General features: G+C 44.5%; 1 protein-coding gene across 1 annotated transcript; it reads right to left on the bottom strand.

Moving 5' to 3' along the window:
* Positions 1 to 420: 420 nt before the first annotated feature.
* On the bottom strand, positions 421 to 14,907 carry LOC308295795 (kelch domain-containing protein 3-like; the record flags this gene model as incomplete). Its single annotated transcript, XM_080738841.1, has 3 exons — positions 421 to 480; positions 1,886 to 1,936; positions 13,939 to 14,907. 3 exons carry the CDS (start codon positions 14,905 to 14,907, stop codon positions 421 to 423), a joined length of 1,080 nt encoding a protein of 359 aa, XP_080594967.1.
* Between the last annotated feature and the right edge of the window lie 2,747 nt (positions 14,908 to 17,654).

The following is a 17,654-nucleotide window of genomic DNA, read 5'->3' as shown; positions in this document are numbered from 1 at the left end:
GTCTGCATCCCATAGCCCACAGGTCATGGCAGTCCGTGATTGAGCTCTGTGATTGGCTCATCGGTAGCGTGGCAACCAAACCGGCCAATGGACTGTTGTTGCCCTGGACAACCAAGCGAGCTTTCGGGAGATGGGATCTGGACTCTTACCTTTGATGAGCCGACGCTCACGCCACGTCAACACAATGGCAACGTGATGACGTAGAGAATGGTTTGGTGAACCACTAGATGGCGCTGGATAGCAAGGATGTAAAAATGGTCAATTATGATCAAGTAAACCGAGTTGTAGTTTAGTTACTGGAGCAATTTATGCATATTATTTTGGTTAGTATAGTATTCGACACAGCACAGTGTACTAGTGTTGTGAAGTCTGCTTATTTATTGAATTGTTTGCTTTCCTATGTTGACTTGTTTATTCCTCTCACAAGCATAGAGTATAGTAATCTGGCCCACAGGTGCAGTCATTAGGAAAGCAGGGAAGCTGAAACACAAACACAGACAAGAACAGAGAAATGAAGACGACGAACTGAAAGAAGAATTCGACAAGACAAGAAACTGGCCTACCAGAAACCAAGAGGGAGACTGTATTATTAACTGGTAGGCCTACTGTATTCACTGGACCTACTTTCCCTTTGCCTATTAACTATTAGTTAATGTGCGGTGCTTCAAAGACAACTATGGCGGGAAGGGAAGGGAATATTGGACTTGTATCTGCGTAGGAGGCGACACCGTGATGGACACACTGGCTTTTCCTGAGGAGGAACACAGTAGGCTAGGCTACACTTGTCTTGGACTTTGGTATTTTATTAAAAATTGCCCTTGCATTTTAGGCCTACAGTTGAATTTAATCCCAAAACAAAGTAAACAGCCAGACATATTATGGCTACATTAATTTAATTTATGCTACTCGTACTGCATTCTCCGACCATAAACTAAAGGTAGCGTATTTCTTTTGGTTAAGCATTCTGATATAATGATATTAATAATTGTTACAGTGTGTTCAGAGGTCTCCATGTCCATAGATATATATTATATATATCTATGTCCATGTCTCTCAAGCTCTTTAATAAACAGGAAATACATTTTCAGGTACAGTAGGTGACACTATTTCAGCCAATCAGGAGATAGTATAGGCCTACCCATTTATCATCTTCAGTTTTTTTTTATAGTGCAGCCCCAGCTGCTCCTGTTCCATATTTATCTGCTCATTTTTCTTTGTGTCATCAATTAATCTCTGTCCTGTCTGAGTTCAGAGGATAAAATATGTATCCTGACCTGAACATAAATATTCTGTTTAATAAAGAGCTGCAGAGACACTGAGACTCTGTTACTGAACAAACACTCTGTAGGCCTATAGCAATGAGTAGCCTACGATCAGAAGCTATTTAACACTCTTTTTATTTTTAACCAAAGAAAATCATTGACCCTACCTTTTAATCCTAAAAAAAAAATAATCATCATAAATAATTATATGGCTTTTATTTGCTGATAGGACAGTATAGAGTCTATACAGTCCTATCAACAACAAATAAAAGCCATATCATTTATGATGATTATTTATTTTGACAGGAAATGGGGAGAGAGATGGGGAGTGACATGCAGCAAAGGTCGTCGTCGGGATTCGAACCCACGACACGCTGTCAGCCATCAGAGGAGCCTATCTTTGTGGGCCTGGCTATGCGCCTGACCCTGGCTGGACCGCTAGTTCAGCGGGCGGCGGGCGCCCCACATTCTTGGCTATACTTAACACAAATAGATATTATTAGCCTACGTTCATTGAATAGGCCTAATATTGCATTATAACAACAATAGGTCTATAATAACAACACATTCAGAGAGGTCTGACCGACTGACCCATACCAAATGTGGCGTCCTATAGGCTATACCTCGATGGCCCGCAGGGTGGCGCTGCCCGCCAGGACACCACCGTGCAGAAGCTCCTCGAGGAGGTTTTCAAAGGAGGATTAACACATCTTGTTGTGTCATTAAAACTGACTGGGGAGTCTGGGGAGGACTTCTAAAGGCAACAGTATGCAGTAGGCGGACCCCCACAGTGTCTGTTCAGACAGACAGACAGACAGACAGACAGACAGACAGACAGACAGACAGACAGACAGACAGACAGACAGACAGACAGACAGCAGAGTGAAGCCCACATGTTCTGCAGACTCTGCACACCACCGGGACCACAGCAGCGCGTAAAAAAGACTCGCCTGCAGGCTGCATGTTGTTGGAATAAAGTTATTATCAGAGGATCAACCCGGACCGGAGAGGAGGACGCGCTCCGTTATTCCATTCAGGAGGACCGTTAGATGACCGTTAGCTGCACGCACTGTGTTGTCGCCGATGTTGTTGTTCACTAGTATAGAGAGAGACAGGCTGCTGGCGACGAGGAGGCGATAACGGATTATATTTTGTTTTTAATCGGACGTCATGCAACAAGCATCGCATCGATGATGAGAAGGAGCTCCAGCTGAATGAATCTCTTCTCCCCGGAGAGAAGAAGGAGTTTATCGGTGGTCTCATCTGGGCAGAAAGAAGCCCACCTCCACAAGGTGTTCGGTAAGTTCTCTTTGTAACAAGTAACAACAGGTGTTTTGTTTTGTTTTGTTTTGTTTTGTCATGTCTTTTTTAAACCATTGAACACTTTTAACAGTCTGTGAACAGTAGCCTGCGGTATGATTTTACAATGATTGTTAAAAGGAAACCCAAACGCTCAAGGCTAGGAGCATGTCGTTTCCATTGTGGTCCTGCCTAGGGTATTCAATTCATCAATACTTTATTTTTTATTTATAACACAGGTTTAATGTCTTTATTTTTTTATATATTTTGTCAGACACAAGACAAGAGCTGTGCTTTCTCACTTTCTGAGACAAGAAATGTCAACGTTTTTGGTGGCACGTTTGTTAGATTGATGGCGCTCTGGTTAAAAGGAGTTTATTTGGTCCTCCTAATCACCAAGCAAGCGACGACAGTGCATTAATAATGAAGAGAGAATCAAAAGGGTAACAATCTATTTATTATCGCTCCCCTCCTCATCAATTACGACCGACAGCTTCTGTAAAGCACCGTAAGAAAACGATTAAAAGTGTTTGAGCCACAGCTAATTTCTTTTCGCGCCGTGCCAAAAAGAAAAAAAAGAAAAAGAAAATCCCCCTCTTGAGCAAGCTAATAAAAATTGCAAAGCCCTAAATATAGATTCAGTGGATCCCTATAAATGAATGGCCCGCCGCCCATGGAGGGTGCATGCATGGTGGGAGGGGGGGGGGGGGGGGTGAGGGGGACAAACAGGCAGCTTCTCCATGGTTACCTCCAGGATCGTCCAGTGTGGACACTGCGCGTTGTGTGTCCAAATCCCATTGAAATAAAACAACACTTCTTTTAGGGCGAACTGCCTGCCACTGCTGCTGCCACACATGGTGCGTAACGCTGCGTAGAGGAGGACCCGGGGAGGCGGTTGGCTAATCTACACCCGGGGCTTTAAGTAGCACTGTAGCAGCCTAATCTTGGCTCCGGTTTGAGGAACGCACATGTGCTGCTACTGTTAAATAAATGAGTCTCTCTCTCCAGTAGAAAGTCCTGTTGTGCTGCTGCCTGCTGTTAAGTTTTAAGGGCTCCTTTTGCGCATTTTACGCAGATTCGGAGTTCCTGAGGTTCCCCTTGCTTCCCCAATTGTTGTTGAATAATTAAAAATGTCCACCTCATCTGTAATTTATATCTGACATGATGTCATCTTGGTGCGCGCGCGCGTGTGTGTGTGTGTGTGTGTGTGTGTGTGTGTGTGTGTGTGTGTGTGTGTGTGTGTGCGCGCGCGCGCGCGTGCGTGCGTGCGTGTGTGCTGCCTGTAAAATCTCCTTTGTTGTCAGTTGTCAGTCAGTGGTGTCTTGTGATGGAGCCTTGTGGCACAGCTGAGTTGAACCCTTTATCTCTGTGTGGAGGAGAGGAAAGCTTCTGTTTCCATTCAGCTCTTACACCTGCTGCTCCTCCTGTTAACCACTTAAGCGAAGTCCCTCAGGGCTCTATGCTAGAATGAGTGTGTGTGTGTGTGTGTGTGTGTGTGTGTGTGTGTGTGTGTGTGTGTGTGTGTGTGTGTGTGTGTTTTCTGTTATTGTGGGGAAAGCTTTTGCTGAAAAAAGCAGATCGACAAGCTTGTCGTGAGCTTGTTGATCTGCTGTTTTCTGCCAAAGCTTTCCCCCACAATACGAATTTTATAAAATAAAAAGGAATCTTTCACTCATGTACAGTTAAATACAAATATAACCTATTATATAAAATGCTACTTTTCATCGGCTATATGTAAACCTGGCCGGGGTCTGTACCGTACTGGTGTAACACATGTTACAGCAGTGGTTCTCAACATTTTCAGGCCGTGACCCCCTAAATAAATGTATTTTTACTTGGGGACCCCCCCCCCCACACACACACACACACACCCTGACGAGCACTAAGAGTTGAGGCATTACATTTCTACATGTTTAACAAGTTCTATTGTGAAAATAGCAGATCTACATGCTCACGCCTCGCAACATGCTCACGCCTCGCAACGAGCATGTAGATCTGCTATTTTCACAATCTCTGCCTCTAATATTGACAATTTGGCCAATGTTTAATCTGTCATTTTAGATGTTTTAAAAAGTCCTTAAATTGTCACTTTATAAATGTGCAGATACCCTCTATATACTTAAACTTTATGTTGGTTTGTTTACTGTTAAGTGAGAAAACAATGTTTAACATTAAGTTAATCATCTGGGGACCCCCCAAAATAATTTGGGTACCGACCCACAGGTTGAGAACCACTGTGTTACAGCAAGCCTCTTTTACAGACTTGGATCTTGCTCAGACTCAGAGCCCCCCTCCCTCCCCCCCAAGATCTCCTTTGTCTGCTAGTGTTTATGTCATGGCCTGGCAGGGGTCGCTGGGGGTCCCTCCGTCCCCCTGCCAGACCCCAGGGTCTGAATGGGATTCACTGGGCGGAAACAGTTTTTTTTAGTGCCTGTACCTTCTTTTCCCGTGTCTCATCTCTCTTTATGGCTGCTCTGCACAAAGCGGGACGGTGGCATAAACAAGACCCTGTCCATTTAGGAGGTGCTGAGGGTGTCGCGCAGGGCGGGCGGCCTGAGATTGACGACTTTCGCTGCCGGGGGTGAATGAGAGGGCCTGCACAGGACTCCTCCCTGTGCCAGATGACGAATGGTTGGATCTTCTGAAGGAAATTTTGAAAATCCTGAAGAAGATCCAACAGGTTCGAAAGCGTTGTGTTGCGGACCTTATTGTTTGCCCGTGTATCGCTGTTTGTCCATTGGATCGCCTTTGACTGTCACCCATTCACCCATGTGTCCTCTAAGAAAAGTGTGGGTATTTGTCTAAATCAGGGGTCTTCAACGGGGCATCCAGGACCCTTAGGGGGTCCTCAGCTAAAGGGTCATTAGCCTGTAAAACGCACGTGCATACTCATGCACACATAGAAAGACAAACACACAGCATACACTGCATACTTGCATAGTATATGCATATTTGCAATGCACAGACATGTGCACACTAACACACACACACACACACACACACACACACACACACACACACACACACACACACACACACACACACACACACACACACACACACACACACACACACACACACACACACACACACACCCGTCTGCCCCAGTGCATATTTGTTTTATTTTTCTCCCGCCTTGGGTTTCAGAGCTTGGTGTGGATTAAAGCCACAGAATATTCATAATAAGCGCTGTATCGTTGACCCTCTGAGGGAGCTGAAGGTTGTTTGTTTTCAGTGCTATAAGGTTACACGTTGTCTGTCGGATGGAAACCTCATTATGTCCAAAACTGTTTACCTTTCAGGATTCAAACGTCGAAAGTAGCAGATCTACAAGCTCCAAACGAGTCGCTTTGCGCTGCGTTTCAGGCTTGTAGATCTGCTACTTTTGATGCTTTTGTGTGACGCTGTAGTGTTATGATCAAGTAAGGCAGGGCCTTGATTTACGAAATACAAAAACAAAAGTTAGAATATGGAGAATTAGTGCGGTTTGTTATGTCCAAAAAACAGCTCCCGTAGGATTTTTGTGCTAAAATTGACAAATTTTCAGACCCCTCCCTCATTTCCTGGGGGAGGGTCACTTCAGTTTTGGCCCTATTCGGCTATGTATCCCCATAGGATCCTTTTGCTAAAATAGATATTTTTTTTGCTGATCTATTGGGACCAAACTATCAGAAAATGACAGGGTTCACATTTTCAGACCCCTGTAGGAAGATCTTCCAGGTGTCCCATGGCATGATCTGATGGAGGAAGTTTATTCTGTCAAAGTTCTTATAGTTGATGGCCATGGGTGTTCTTCAGAACATGAAAAAGACACCAAGCATGCTGAAGCTGTAAGATCTTCAAGATACATTCAATAAAAGCATCATAACGATGATGGCTGGCTATGTTGAGGGTCGAGTTGTCTTTGATAGGTATATGGATCAGTCATTAAAAAATAAGACTCGGTAGAAGAGGGCAACTAAATCTGTAGAATACAAAGTCTTCATCCAGAGATGAAGCTCACTATGTCCATCAAGGAACTCTTGACTGCTTGATCAACCAAGGAGAAGTTGACATGTGTGTTAGGCCAGGGACTACTTGATTATTTCTCAAGGGACAGTTCTTTCATGCTCGTTGTCATATATGATACCTTCATCAAGGGACATTTTGAGGAGGTGCACACATGAAGAGGCTAATACTCTGATTCCTAATCAGGTCCTTGCCTCTGCTGGTGCCTTGAGAGACATAATGTGTTTGGTCACCTTACACAGATTGCCCTGAGCCCTGAGTAGAGCTTCCACCAATTGAAGAGAATTGATGTAATTCAGAGAGAGGAGGGTAAGTTCCAGATAGGAGTCTTGCCCTACCTGTTCTAAAGGCAGTACTTGAGCTCATCAAATGTGTCTGCAAAGCAGGTTGCAAGGGACAGTGCAGCTGCTCAACAATCACCTGTCTTGCACTCCTCTCTGCAAGTGTTATGGCACTGGAGACTGTGTGTGCCAACAGTATAAGGGAGAGCATAGAAACAGTGATGATGAATAGATCCTGTATTTGACAAGAATAAAAACAGGCCTGAGGTAAATGCTACCCCATCCATCCAGGATATCAGTCTTAAAATTTAAACCATGTAATTTTCTGATAGTCCCTATAGAAGCCAAAAGAAATCAATTTGAGCAAAATAATCCTATGGGAATACATAGCTGAATATGGCCAAAACTGAAGTGAAATGATGAAGGGGTCTGATCATTTGAACCCCATCATTTTGTGATGGTTTGTTCCAGCCAAAACAGAAACATTTTAGCCAAATAAAATCCTATATAGGGATACATATCCAAATAGGGCCAAAACTGAAGTGACCCCCCCAGGAAATGAGGGAAGGGTATGAAAATGTTAACCCTGTCATTTTCTGATAGTTTGGTCCCCATAGAAGCCAAAACTGCCAAAAATATCTATTTTAGCAAAAAGATCCTATGGGAATACATAGCCGAATAAGGCCAAAACTGAAGTGACCCGCCCCCAGGAAATGAGGGAGGGGCCTGAACATTTTAATACCAATATTTTCTGATAGTTTGGTCCCTATCCACGAGTTTCCAACGCCCCATAGTGCATTGCGCAGACGTCTGCACCGAGCTTCCGCCGCCGATTTACAAGCTCACAATGGGTTGCATCTGCGACGCAACGTGAGCTTGTATGTCTGCTGTTAAACCCGGAAGTTTGGTCCTGATAGTCTCCAGTAAACTCCCGGGGAAACTTGTGGATAGAAGCCAAAACAGAAAACAAATCAATTTTAGCAAAAAGATCCTATGGGGAAATTGGGAATACATAGCCAAATAGGGCCAAAACTGAAGTGACCTACCCCTAGGAAATGAGGGAGGGGTCTGAACATTTGAACCCCGTTATTTTCTGATAGTTTGGTTCCTAAAGAAGCCAAAACAGCAAACAAATCAATATTATCAAACAAACCTATGGAAAATTGGGGATACATAGCTGAATAGGGCCAAAACTGAAGTGACCCGCCCCCAGGAAATGAGGGAGGGGTCTGAAAATTTGACCCCCGTCATTTTCTGATAGTTTGGTCCATATAGAAGCCAAAACAGCAAAAAATCAATTTTAGCAAAGAAATCCTACGGGAATACATAGCATACCGCACTAAATGGAGATAAGAGCTTTCTGACCAACATTAACAATATGCACACTGCCCTACGGTGAGACACACGAGGGGGAAAACATCTCTCAGGCTGATGCCATAATGTCCATTACTGTTTTATTTAACAGACCCATTGACTTCTGTTATAAAACTAAAATTAAATATATATGTGTGAAAATAATTATTCTGCAGCCAATAGGCAGCGTGCATGCAAAGTTTGGAGCTGATCTGTCCACTGGTTTGTGAGATTAGCTCCGGAAGTCCGGATACACGCACGCACGCACGCACGCACTCACGCACACGTGCACACAGGCACAAACAGACCCTGCCATAGAAGGCTAGCTTCTTAATTGGTCTTTGTGAGTTTGGCAAATTCACATCATCTTTACCTGGCATACCTGTTTTTGGTACTTTGAAAACAAAGGACATGATCTCACAGTAGCCCATATTTCATTCTTGCACGCAGACAGTGGCGACAGGGTCGCTGCTCTAGTAGTTGTTGTGTTTGGAAGTGGAGGATCAGGGAAGCGGTGTAGGATCAGGGAAGCGGTGTAGTGGCCCTCCAGAGACCAGCCAACAATCCTGAGGTCTCTCTTTTAAGGCTGGACCGATGAGAGGATCACTGCTGGTACCATCGATGCAAGTTGCACCCAGCAGCCACCATGACCTCGCTGTCAACTCACATACTTCTACACACACACGCTCAGATACACACACACACACACACACACACACGCTCAGGCACACACACACTCACACACACACACACACACACACACACACACACACACACACACACACACACACACACACACACAGACTGGTCTTTTGTTCCGTATTGTTGTCCGTAAGGACCAGTGGAGGAGCCTCCCCTGCCGTGTGTGTGTGGGGGGGGGGGTTTCAGGGGTGTCACAACAGGGGGGTAAAAGTGGGACTGAGTTACTAGGGCCCAAGGTGGAGGGGCCTCAATTATTTTATACTTTAGCTATTGAAAAATAGCAGATGTAGCTCACTGCGAGCTTGTAGATCTGCTATTTTTGGAAAGTCGTGAAAATGTATGCAAATCTGAATATATGTATTTTTTAAGCGAACATTTGTAACTCAAATTTTGCTTCTGGGGGGTCCCTGGAATTAAATATTTTGAGATGGGGGTCCATGGCCAAATAAATATCATTTCCTTCACATGAAGAAGTTTGAGACACCACTGACATAGAAACATAGGTTTTTCAAAAAACCTTCAACGACTTTTTTCATGATTAAAAAAAAAATAGTGCCGCACATGAAGTTAAAGCAGAAAAGAACACAGTGAATCCTTGTACCCAGGGCCCAGAATTTGGTGCGACGCCCCCTGAATTGGGGGTCATTGAACTTGAACTCCGACCTCCTGTGATGTTGGTAAAGCCGGTGGTCTTCAGACGGGGGAGAGTGTTTTCTGCTGGGGGGGGGGGGGGGGGGGGACGAGCCAAACGAGCCCCCCCCTGCCGAGCCGAGCCAAGCGCGAGCGACGCCCTCTGCCCTCCCAGCTGCTGCTGCTGCCCGTTCAGAAAACATTCAACCATAAAAGAGAAATGATGACCACACGAACCCCAGCATCCTTATTCTGGGAGCAAACAATAGGGTTGTGAGTGAGCTGGTACTGGTAGATTGGCAAAGAGATATATGGGGTGTAGAGCAGGGGGCAACTAGCCTGGCAGGCCATCCCTCATCCTGTGTTCACTCATTCCTCCTTCACACAGTGTGAGGTCTGGACTTCATAGGCACCAAGTATGAGAAGTTGGCCCCGGTCATTTTCTGATCGGGGCCAATCAGTGACTGCGTTTCAACTGCTGTCCGCACAGCGAGTGAAAAGTTTCCCCTGATTGGTCCATGTGTAGATGGTGACGTAGATGCTTGCTGCAGCATTTTCAAAACAACATGGCTGCCATCGCGATGCAACAAGTGTAACAGTTAACGCTGAAACAATAAAACAAGCAATAAGTGAAGTTATTTCAGAGTTGGAATCAATTACAACAATTAAAAAGGAACAGGAGTATGCGCTAGCGGAGTTCATCGGCCGAAAATATGTGTTTGTTTGCTGTTCCTCCGACTGACTGAGAGATGTTTTGCTATGCTGATTGGTTAGAGGAGTCTGTCTGTCAAGGCAAGTACTCCCGCCCACTTTTCAAGCTGCCTATTTAGCCCAAAGTCCAGACTTACAGTATATTGTGGGAAGGAAGGAGTGAGTGAATGCACAGCATGAGGCTGGCTGGCCAGGCTAGGGGGCAACACCAATGATAGTGCTGTCAAACAAGTCTATGAAGCGATCTGTGAAAAATAGGCTCTGTAGTGGTGGGTGTCTCTGCTTCATCAGGGGGTCCTTGTTCTCTCTCTCTCTCTCAGCTAAGGGGGTCCTTGACATTGTGATTACATACAGTGTTCTGTGACTGGGTGTTCTCAAGCGTCCTTTGGGTTTTGAGCTGAGTGACCACCAAAGCTGTTGTCCCTCTGAGAGACAGAGCTGCTTTATGAACGGTCCCTCTCATTTGACAGATGAACGGTTTGTTGGGTTGTTCTTCAGCGCTCCTGTTCTTTGGTTTTCCGAAAGACCGGGAAAAACCTGCGGAGCGATTTTTATGTATATTTTTAATATCCCTTTTTCCCCCTTCTTTGTTTACTCCAAAAAAAGAACTCATACTGAATACGTAATTTTTACAAAAGAAATCAAAGAAATTAAAAAGCAATTTCAAATATTTATTCAACTGAATTTCCTTAAAAAAGATATCAAATAAATCCCATGAATAAAAAAATTAATAAATAATACAACTTTTAAGAAGTACTGAAAATAGTAGATCTACAGGCCGTAGACAAAACTCGAAACTTGTCACAAAACTGCTATTTTCCACTATAGTAGACAGACATCATCACATTTCTCTTTTTGTGTCTTGAGCTAAAAGGTTTGGGAACCACTGCTTTAGATGCAAAGGAACTCCCTCCCCTCACAGCAGTAGGTACCCCCCCTCCATCCGGCCATAAACCCTCTGCAGGCTCTCTCTCTCTCTCTCTCTCTCTCTCTCTCTCTCTCTCTCTCTCTCTCTTTCTCTCTCTTGGCTGGGGTTCTTTTTAGAGTGTAGCGCGTTCCACACCCACCCATCCCCGCGTCATTGCTTCCTCCTCCTCTTCCTCCTAATTCTGTCAGGTCAGGTGGAGGAGTACGGGGTCACACACTGTGACCAGGCATGGGACGATATGAGAATTTCATATCACGATTATTGTGAGCAAAGAAATCGCTAAATTTACGATATTATCGCGATAATCAAAATCCATTTTTCCATGAGCGCACCTCATGGCCTACTTGTGCACAAGGCGCACGTTGGCACCTCGACAGAGTGCAGAAAAAAAGCTGAATAATTTCGGAAATGTAAAAGAAAGAGAATTTCAGGAATAAAAAAATTATAAATCAAAGAAATTCGAATCAAATCAAAATTCACTACTCAAGAAGTAGTGAACATATCAGATCTTCAAGCGCACAACGTGTCACAATGCGAGCGAAATAGTTTGGAAACCACTGCATGTGTACATCCTTTATCGTTCTTTTCTTAGTGTGTGTGTGTGCGTGCGTGCGTGCGTGCGTGTGTTAGTTCTCTTTTGAGTTGAGAGGGTTTGGTGTTCTGTGTGTGCGACTTTACAAACAAAAATTTGCTCATGAAAACAAAGTGATTGGTATGACAGAAACCCATGTCATTGCAATATTATTATTATTATTACTATTATTAATGTTATTATCATTATGTAGGTACATTTAGTACAAAAGTTCTGTAATACATGATATTGTTTGGTTAAAACAAAAATGTTGTTAAAAAGGTTAAGAGAGAGTAGTTATTACCATAGACTAGAACAGTGGTTCTCAAAGTGGAGTCCCAGATGACAGTGATGTGACAAGGACTTTTAAGTTTTACTTTTTAATACATCAAAAAGAAAGAAAAGGATAACGACCATTACTGGAGCAAAAGTAATTAACAAACTATACTATAAAAACGTATCAAACATTGGCCATAAAATAATAAGAGGCAAAAACGTAGCTGATCTACAAGCTCATAATGCCTCGTGAGAACATGTATTTTCACAATATTTATCTTACGAACCGGAAACTGAACACCTCAACTCCTACATTCTAAGTGCTTCTCAGGGTGGGGGTCCCCAGTTCAAATAAAGTTGATTTTTTTTAAAATTTTTTTTGGGGGGGGGGGTCACAGACAAATGCTTTCACCCGTTAAATGCGACTAACATAAAATAAAACGAGAAAGGTGCAATTCTGGGAAATTGCAAGTGTGGTTGAACTGACGAGAGTCGCAAGGAAATTAACCATTTAACGTCTTACCATTTAAATTACATATTGTGATGTCAAGTGTCCATTGAACAGTAGATACTGGTAACTATTTTCAATTTCAACCCAGATAACTTAACAAGGTTAACAAAAAACAGGTTCACTTTAGCTGGCATAAAAGTTCTCAGTCCTAGAACAATATATATATATATATAGGCCTATGTGTTTATATATGTTGTCTATAATGTGTAATCCTGTGAGTCTCAACCCTTTTCATTGCATATTATTTCACTTTCAAACATGTTTGGGTGATTTTAACGTCTACTCAGGCTTCTGTGAGTGAGAACCACAGACAGTAATTTAAGTTGCTTGATTCAGTATTTAGATATTTTATCCATTGTAACTTCAAACTCAATTTTAACAAGGTGAGATTCATTAAAAACATCCGTCCTTGGTTCTGGTGACAGATATCGTCCTCCTATGGTGTGAGGTGGCCGTGTTCTTTCAATTACTTTTCTCATAAATCTTTGAAAATGAAAAAATATAAAACGAAAACATTAAATATTGAAAAAAGTTATTGAAACAACAGCCTCCTCACTTTCTAGAAGGACGATATCAGTCAACAGAACCAAAGGACTGGTGTTTTTGAAGAATCTATCATGGTTAAAACTCATGACCCCAAACATGTTTGAAAGTGAAATATCGTTTAAACATCTCCACCCCTTTGCAGTCCTTTTCTCTCTTTACCAACTTGCTTCCAGAGCTGGTCTATATTCACTCGCTGCAACGAGCCCCTTTGGCTATCCTTTAAGCCAATAGGGAGTCCACAATACTCTGAGGCGGACAGCGGTGTTGCGACATCACTGTACTGAGTGACTGGATACAGCATTATGATGACTGACAAATGGCGTTCTCTCTTCTCTGCCGCATCTGATCAAAATCATGTCGAGCAGACAGCTTCTGCTGCCGTGATCATAAGGAGCCAGCCCAAACAAAGTTGGCCAAGGAAGTAGATACGGACAACACTTGTTGATGTAAGCATATCATGTTAATTCCCTTTACAGAGTTTTAAACTATTGATTCCGCCGGCGTTTGGCTGTTAGCACATAGCAGTGACATATGGTACTTTTGTGCCTTGAATACCTGTATATTTGAAAGGCAGAGAGTGACACGGTTTGTTTTTCGCCTTGAAAGCAATGAAAGTAAGGCAGACAATGTTGCCTTTGGGTTAGCTTGCCGCTAGCTGGTATAACAAGCCTGTGTCATTCCTTGTTTTCTGTTCCATTGCCTGGAACTTATTCTCATCAATTGCCTTTGGTAGTCATGGCTGCCAGTTCCCACCTGATGTTGTACGGGAGTCCCGACTGCCCCAGATTGTACTGAATAACTGCTAGCTTGCATAACGTCTTCAGACTAGGATTGGGGTCTAAGATGTATAAGTCAGACACCTCTGCGTCGTACACATATTCATCCTCTTTATCTGTAAAGTCCTCACCATCCACTGTAATGGGTGTGTATATGTACCTGTAGCCTCCAAAGAGCATCATCCGTTCTCCCACCATGCAAGAGCACATCCTGGATATCCAGCACGGGTATTTCCCCTTGGCTTTAAACATCTTCCAGGAGAAGGTCTCTGGATTGAATTTCCACAGGTCGTTGAAGGTCCGATGCAGCCGAAAGTTGCGGCCGCCAAATATGTAGAGCTCTCCATTGTAGGCGAAGGCCGAATGACCCTCGCGTCCTTCCGGAAGAAGAGGCTGTGCGACTGTGCTCTGCCAGCGGTTGGTCTCCGTGTCGAACACTCTGATGTTGTTATTGTGGTCCACGTCCCTCCCGTGGCCCCCAAACACAAACATCTTAGTCCCGATGACGGTGGCAGAGTGATACTGTGAAGCCGGAGTGTTTCTGGTGTTGATCAAAGACCAGACCATTGTGCCGGTGTCCAACTTGTACATGTCGTTAGAGTGTCCGGTCCGCATGTTGTATCCTCCAAAAACATACATGACCGTCCCCAAGACACAGGCCGAGTGGCCGTACCGCGCCTCCGGAACCGTCCCGGCGGGAACCTCGGGCTTGGACCATCCGTGGGTGTTGACTTCAAATCTGTGAAGCCCGTTGCAGGGACGAGTGTTCACCACTCCCCCCCAGATGTAGACGTTATCCTGTATCAGCACAGCTGTGTGGCCGTAGCGCATGGAGGGAACCTCGGGAGGACGCTCTCCTGTTCCGCTTGTCACCGGGGGCAACTTCACCCAGCACAAAGACACTGTGTTGAAGACATGTACGTCTATCTGTCCCGTGTCCATGAAGGTCCCCTTCCCTCCGAAGGAGTAGACCTTGTGTCCGACTGTAACGGCTGCATGGTAGGCTCTCTTTAGTCCGTCCAGTCCGTCCAGGCGCAGTGCCCAGCGCAACATCTAACACGCCGGGCCACTGGGGGCCCTTGTTGAGTCTTGTACTGTAAAAATAGTACCTTTCTGGATTCTTTCCCAGCTATGGGAGAAAACCACAAGAAAGCTTGTGCCTCGAGCTTTTTTTGTTATTTGCCATCGACTGACCATCACGTCTTTGGAGAAGGGAGTCCTTACTAGGCGCACTATATTGTATGTAGTCAGCGGGCTTGCAAAGCTTGGCCAATCAGGGAAGCCGATGCCCTAAAATGGCAAGGGAAGCTTAGCGGTGAACGTTGAGAGACTTGCCTTTCCCTTGAGACTGCATAACCTTATTATATTACAATGTGATGCCAGGGTGCATAAATGACAAAACAAGCTACTTTATTCTGTTGCTCTTCAGTAGCGTTATGAGTTAATAGGTCACATAACAATGTATATGCTAGACATATTGAACAGAACACATTATCTTTGAGTCAAATGATCAAGATGTATCAGTCAGATTTGTATTAGGCCTATTCCATTCAGACTGGCCAAAAGTGATTTCTCTTCCACCCATAGGGGGCACCACAAATGATAGAAATGTCACAGTTTGTTGTCATATGACAATTACCGTCAAACAGTGTTTATTCCAAACCGTTTGCCTGCAATTGCCTTAAAATAATTCTTACAAGAATTGCCATGTATCACAAGTGCAACATCCGATCATACCCTTACTGCAATCACATATTTAGAGTCCTCTGTCGGGCGCACACACATGAAAACCTGCTTCCTAGCAGCCCAGCCACACCACAAAACTGACACATGGGTGGTAGGCAACCCATCCTGGCAGAGATCTGCACTTTTGATATTGGTTTAGCTTCACTTATGGTTCCCAGATTCATGTGAACCCTGTGCTTGTGAAAGGGAGAGACTGAGAGAGAGAGAGAGAGAGAGAGAGAGAGAGAGAGAGACACAGAGAGAGAGGGGGGGAGGTGGAGGTGTTTTGTTGCTGCAAACTTGACCCCTACAGAGGAGGTCATGTCCCAGGGGTCATAGGTCAGGCTTCCTAAGCCTCTCCATTAGCTCCTCCATTACCCTTCAACCCTGTTAGTCTCCTCATCACGCTACATTAATAGTGTGTGTGTGTGTGTGTGCGTGTGCGTGTGCGCGTGCGCGTGCGCGTGTGCGTGCGCGTGTGTGTGTGCGTGTGTGTGTGTGTGTGTGCGAGATTGTTCACATATTTATGCAAATGTGTGCGTGTGCATGCATCCAATGTCTGTGTGTAGTATAGGGTACCATTATTTTCAAACAACCCAAACCGGGACCCGTAGTGTTAATCCTTCAACAAGACTTGAGGCAGAGCAGACACCATGGAGTTGATGGAGAGTCAGCGTGGACAGGGAGTCACAGCACACCCAGATAACTCGTACCTGCACGATGTACAGTACAGTACAGTACAGTTGTATGAAATTCCATTATTATGCACTGATTTTGCACTCCAGCTCCGGAAGCCCTATGATTTACGTCACATTTTTTGCAGTTTGCACAGCGCATTTCTTCTTTTTTGGTGTAAAAACATGACGTCGCTGGAGCAAATCCGTTTCCATTTTGGCCCTGTGTATTCAATTAATCAAGACATGAAGACATACAATACAATACTATACCAGAAATCATCAATACTAGGAGCAGTAAAATGTATTTACTGAAAAACCATGGCGGGTCATTTCTTTTGGCAAGCTACCGCAAATCGCAGACAGGTGCTTTTTTATGGCGTTTTTTGAAGGAGGGTAGGTAGTCACACTGTTTTATATCTGGTGGCAGGGACGTGCTGGCCATTGGGAAAAGCGGGACAACTCCTGAACGGCCGGTTCATTCCCGGCAGGTCTAGGCTGTCCATTAGGAAAAAATTCAAAATAAAAGGTTGGCCTTCGTTCCATTTTGGGGGCTGGGCGGCCAACAAAGTAAATCATCATTGTCGGGCAGAAACTCCAAGTTTCAAATTTATAAATCTTTTCGCAAAGCATAGCCCTGCTTCATCATACAAGGCCGTCGCACAAAAGTAGTGGTGCGAGGCGTTGTGTGCTTGTAGATCAGCTGTTTTCACTAGTTTTGGACATAGGCCTACAAGGTTTCCACCCGACAACGACGAAATATAACTCATGTACAGTAATTGGCCCACTGGCTTGTCACTTGTCATAATCTGAAATGGCAAATCTTTGAGTAGCAGCAGCGCTATAGAGAGAGATCTCTCTCTATAGCGCACAATGAGGGCCTCTCCAACTCTTTTTCCCAGGCTGAATCAGGGGCCCAGCACGTCCCTGTTTGGTGGCATTACATTTTGGTGGCATAACAGTAGAATGAATGAATCCATGTTTGTGCAGAGTCTGGGGGGAATGAGATGAGCTCAGTGGAGCTCCCTCTAGTCTTGTGCCTGTGGGCATTTATCACTTTTTGAGCGGTCACACATCTCAGTAGTAAGACAGGTTCATGGGCACTGGTCCCTACTTGGGTATCTTGAAAACCAGGCCCATTGCAAGTTGCTGTACTCTGTTCTCTACTCTGAACCAGCCCACCCCCTCGCTCCCGGCCAGATCGGGACATCTGGTTACCGTAGTGTGTTTGTTGCAGTCTATAGCGCAGTGTGAGCATTCTGTGTTACTTCATATGGCCCTCATCCATCTCTGTCCTGAACTTTACATCAACCCTGTCATCTTCTCTCTCTCTCTCTCTCTCTCTCTCTCTCTCTCTCTCTCTCTCTCTCTCTCTCTCTCTCTCTCTCTCCTCCCTCATTG

This window comes from Nannobrachium achirus, assembly GCF_963921795.1.
Source record: "Nannobrachium achirus genome assembly, chromosome: 12".
Taxonomy (NCBI): domain Eukaryota; kingdom Metazoa; phylum Chordata; class Actinopteri; order Myctophiformes; family Myctophidae; genus Nannobrachium; species Nannobrachium achirus.
Note: the sequence above shows the minus strand (reverse complement) of the source record. Positions and strands in the feature narration are given on the sequence as shown.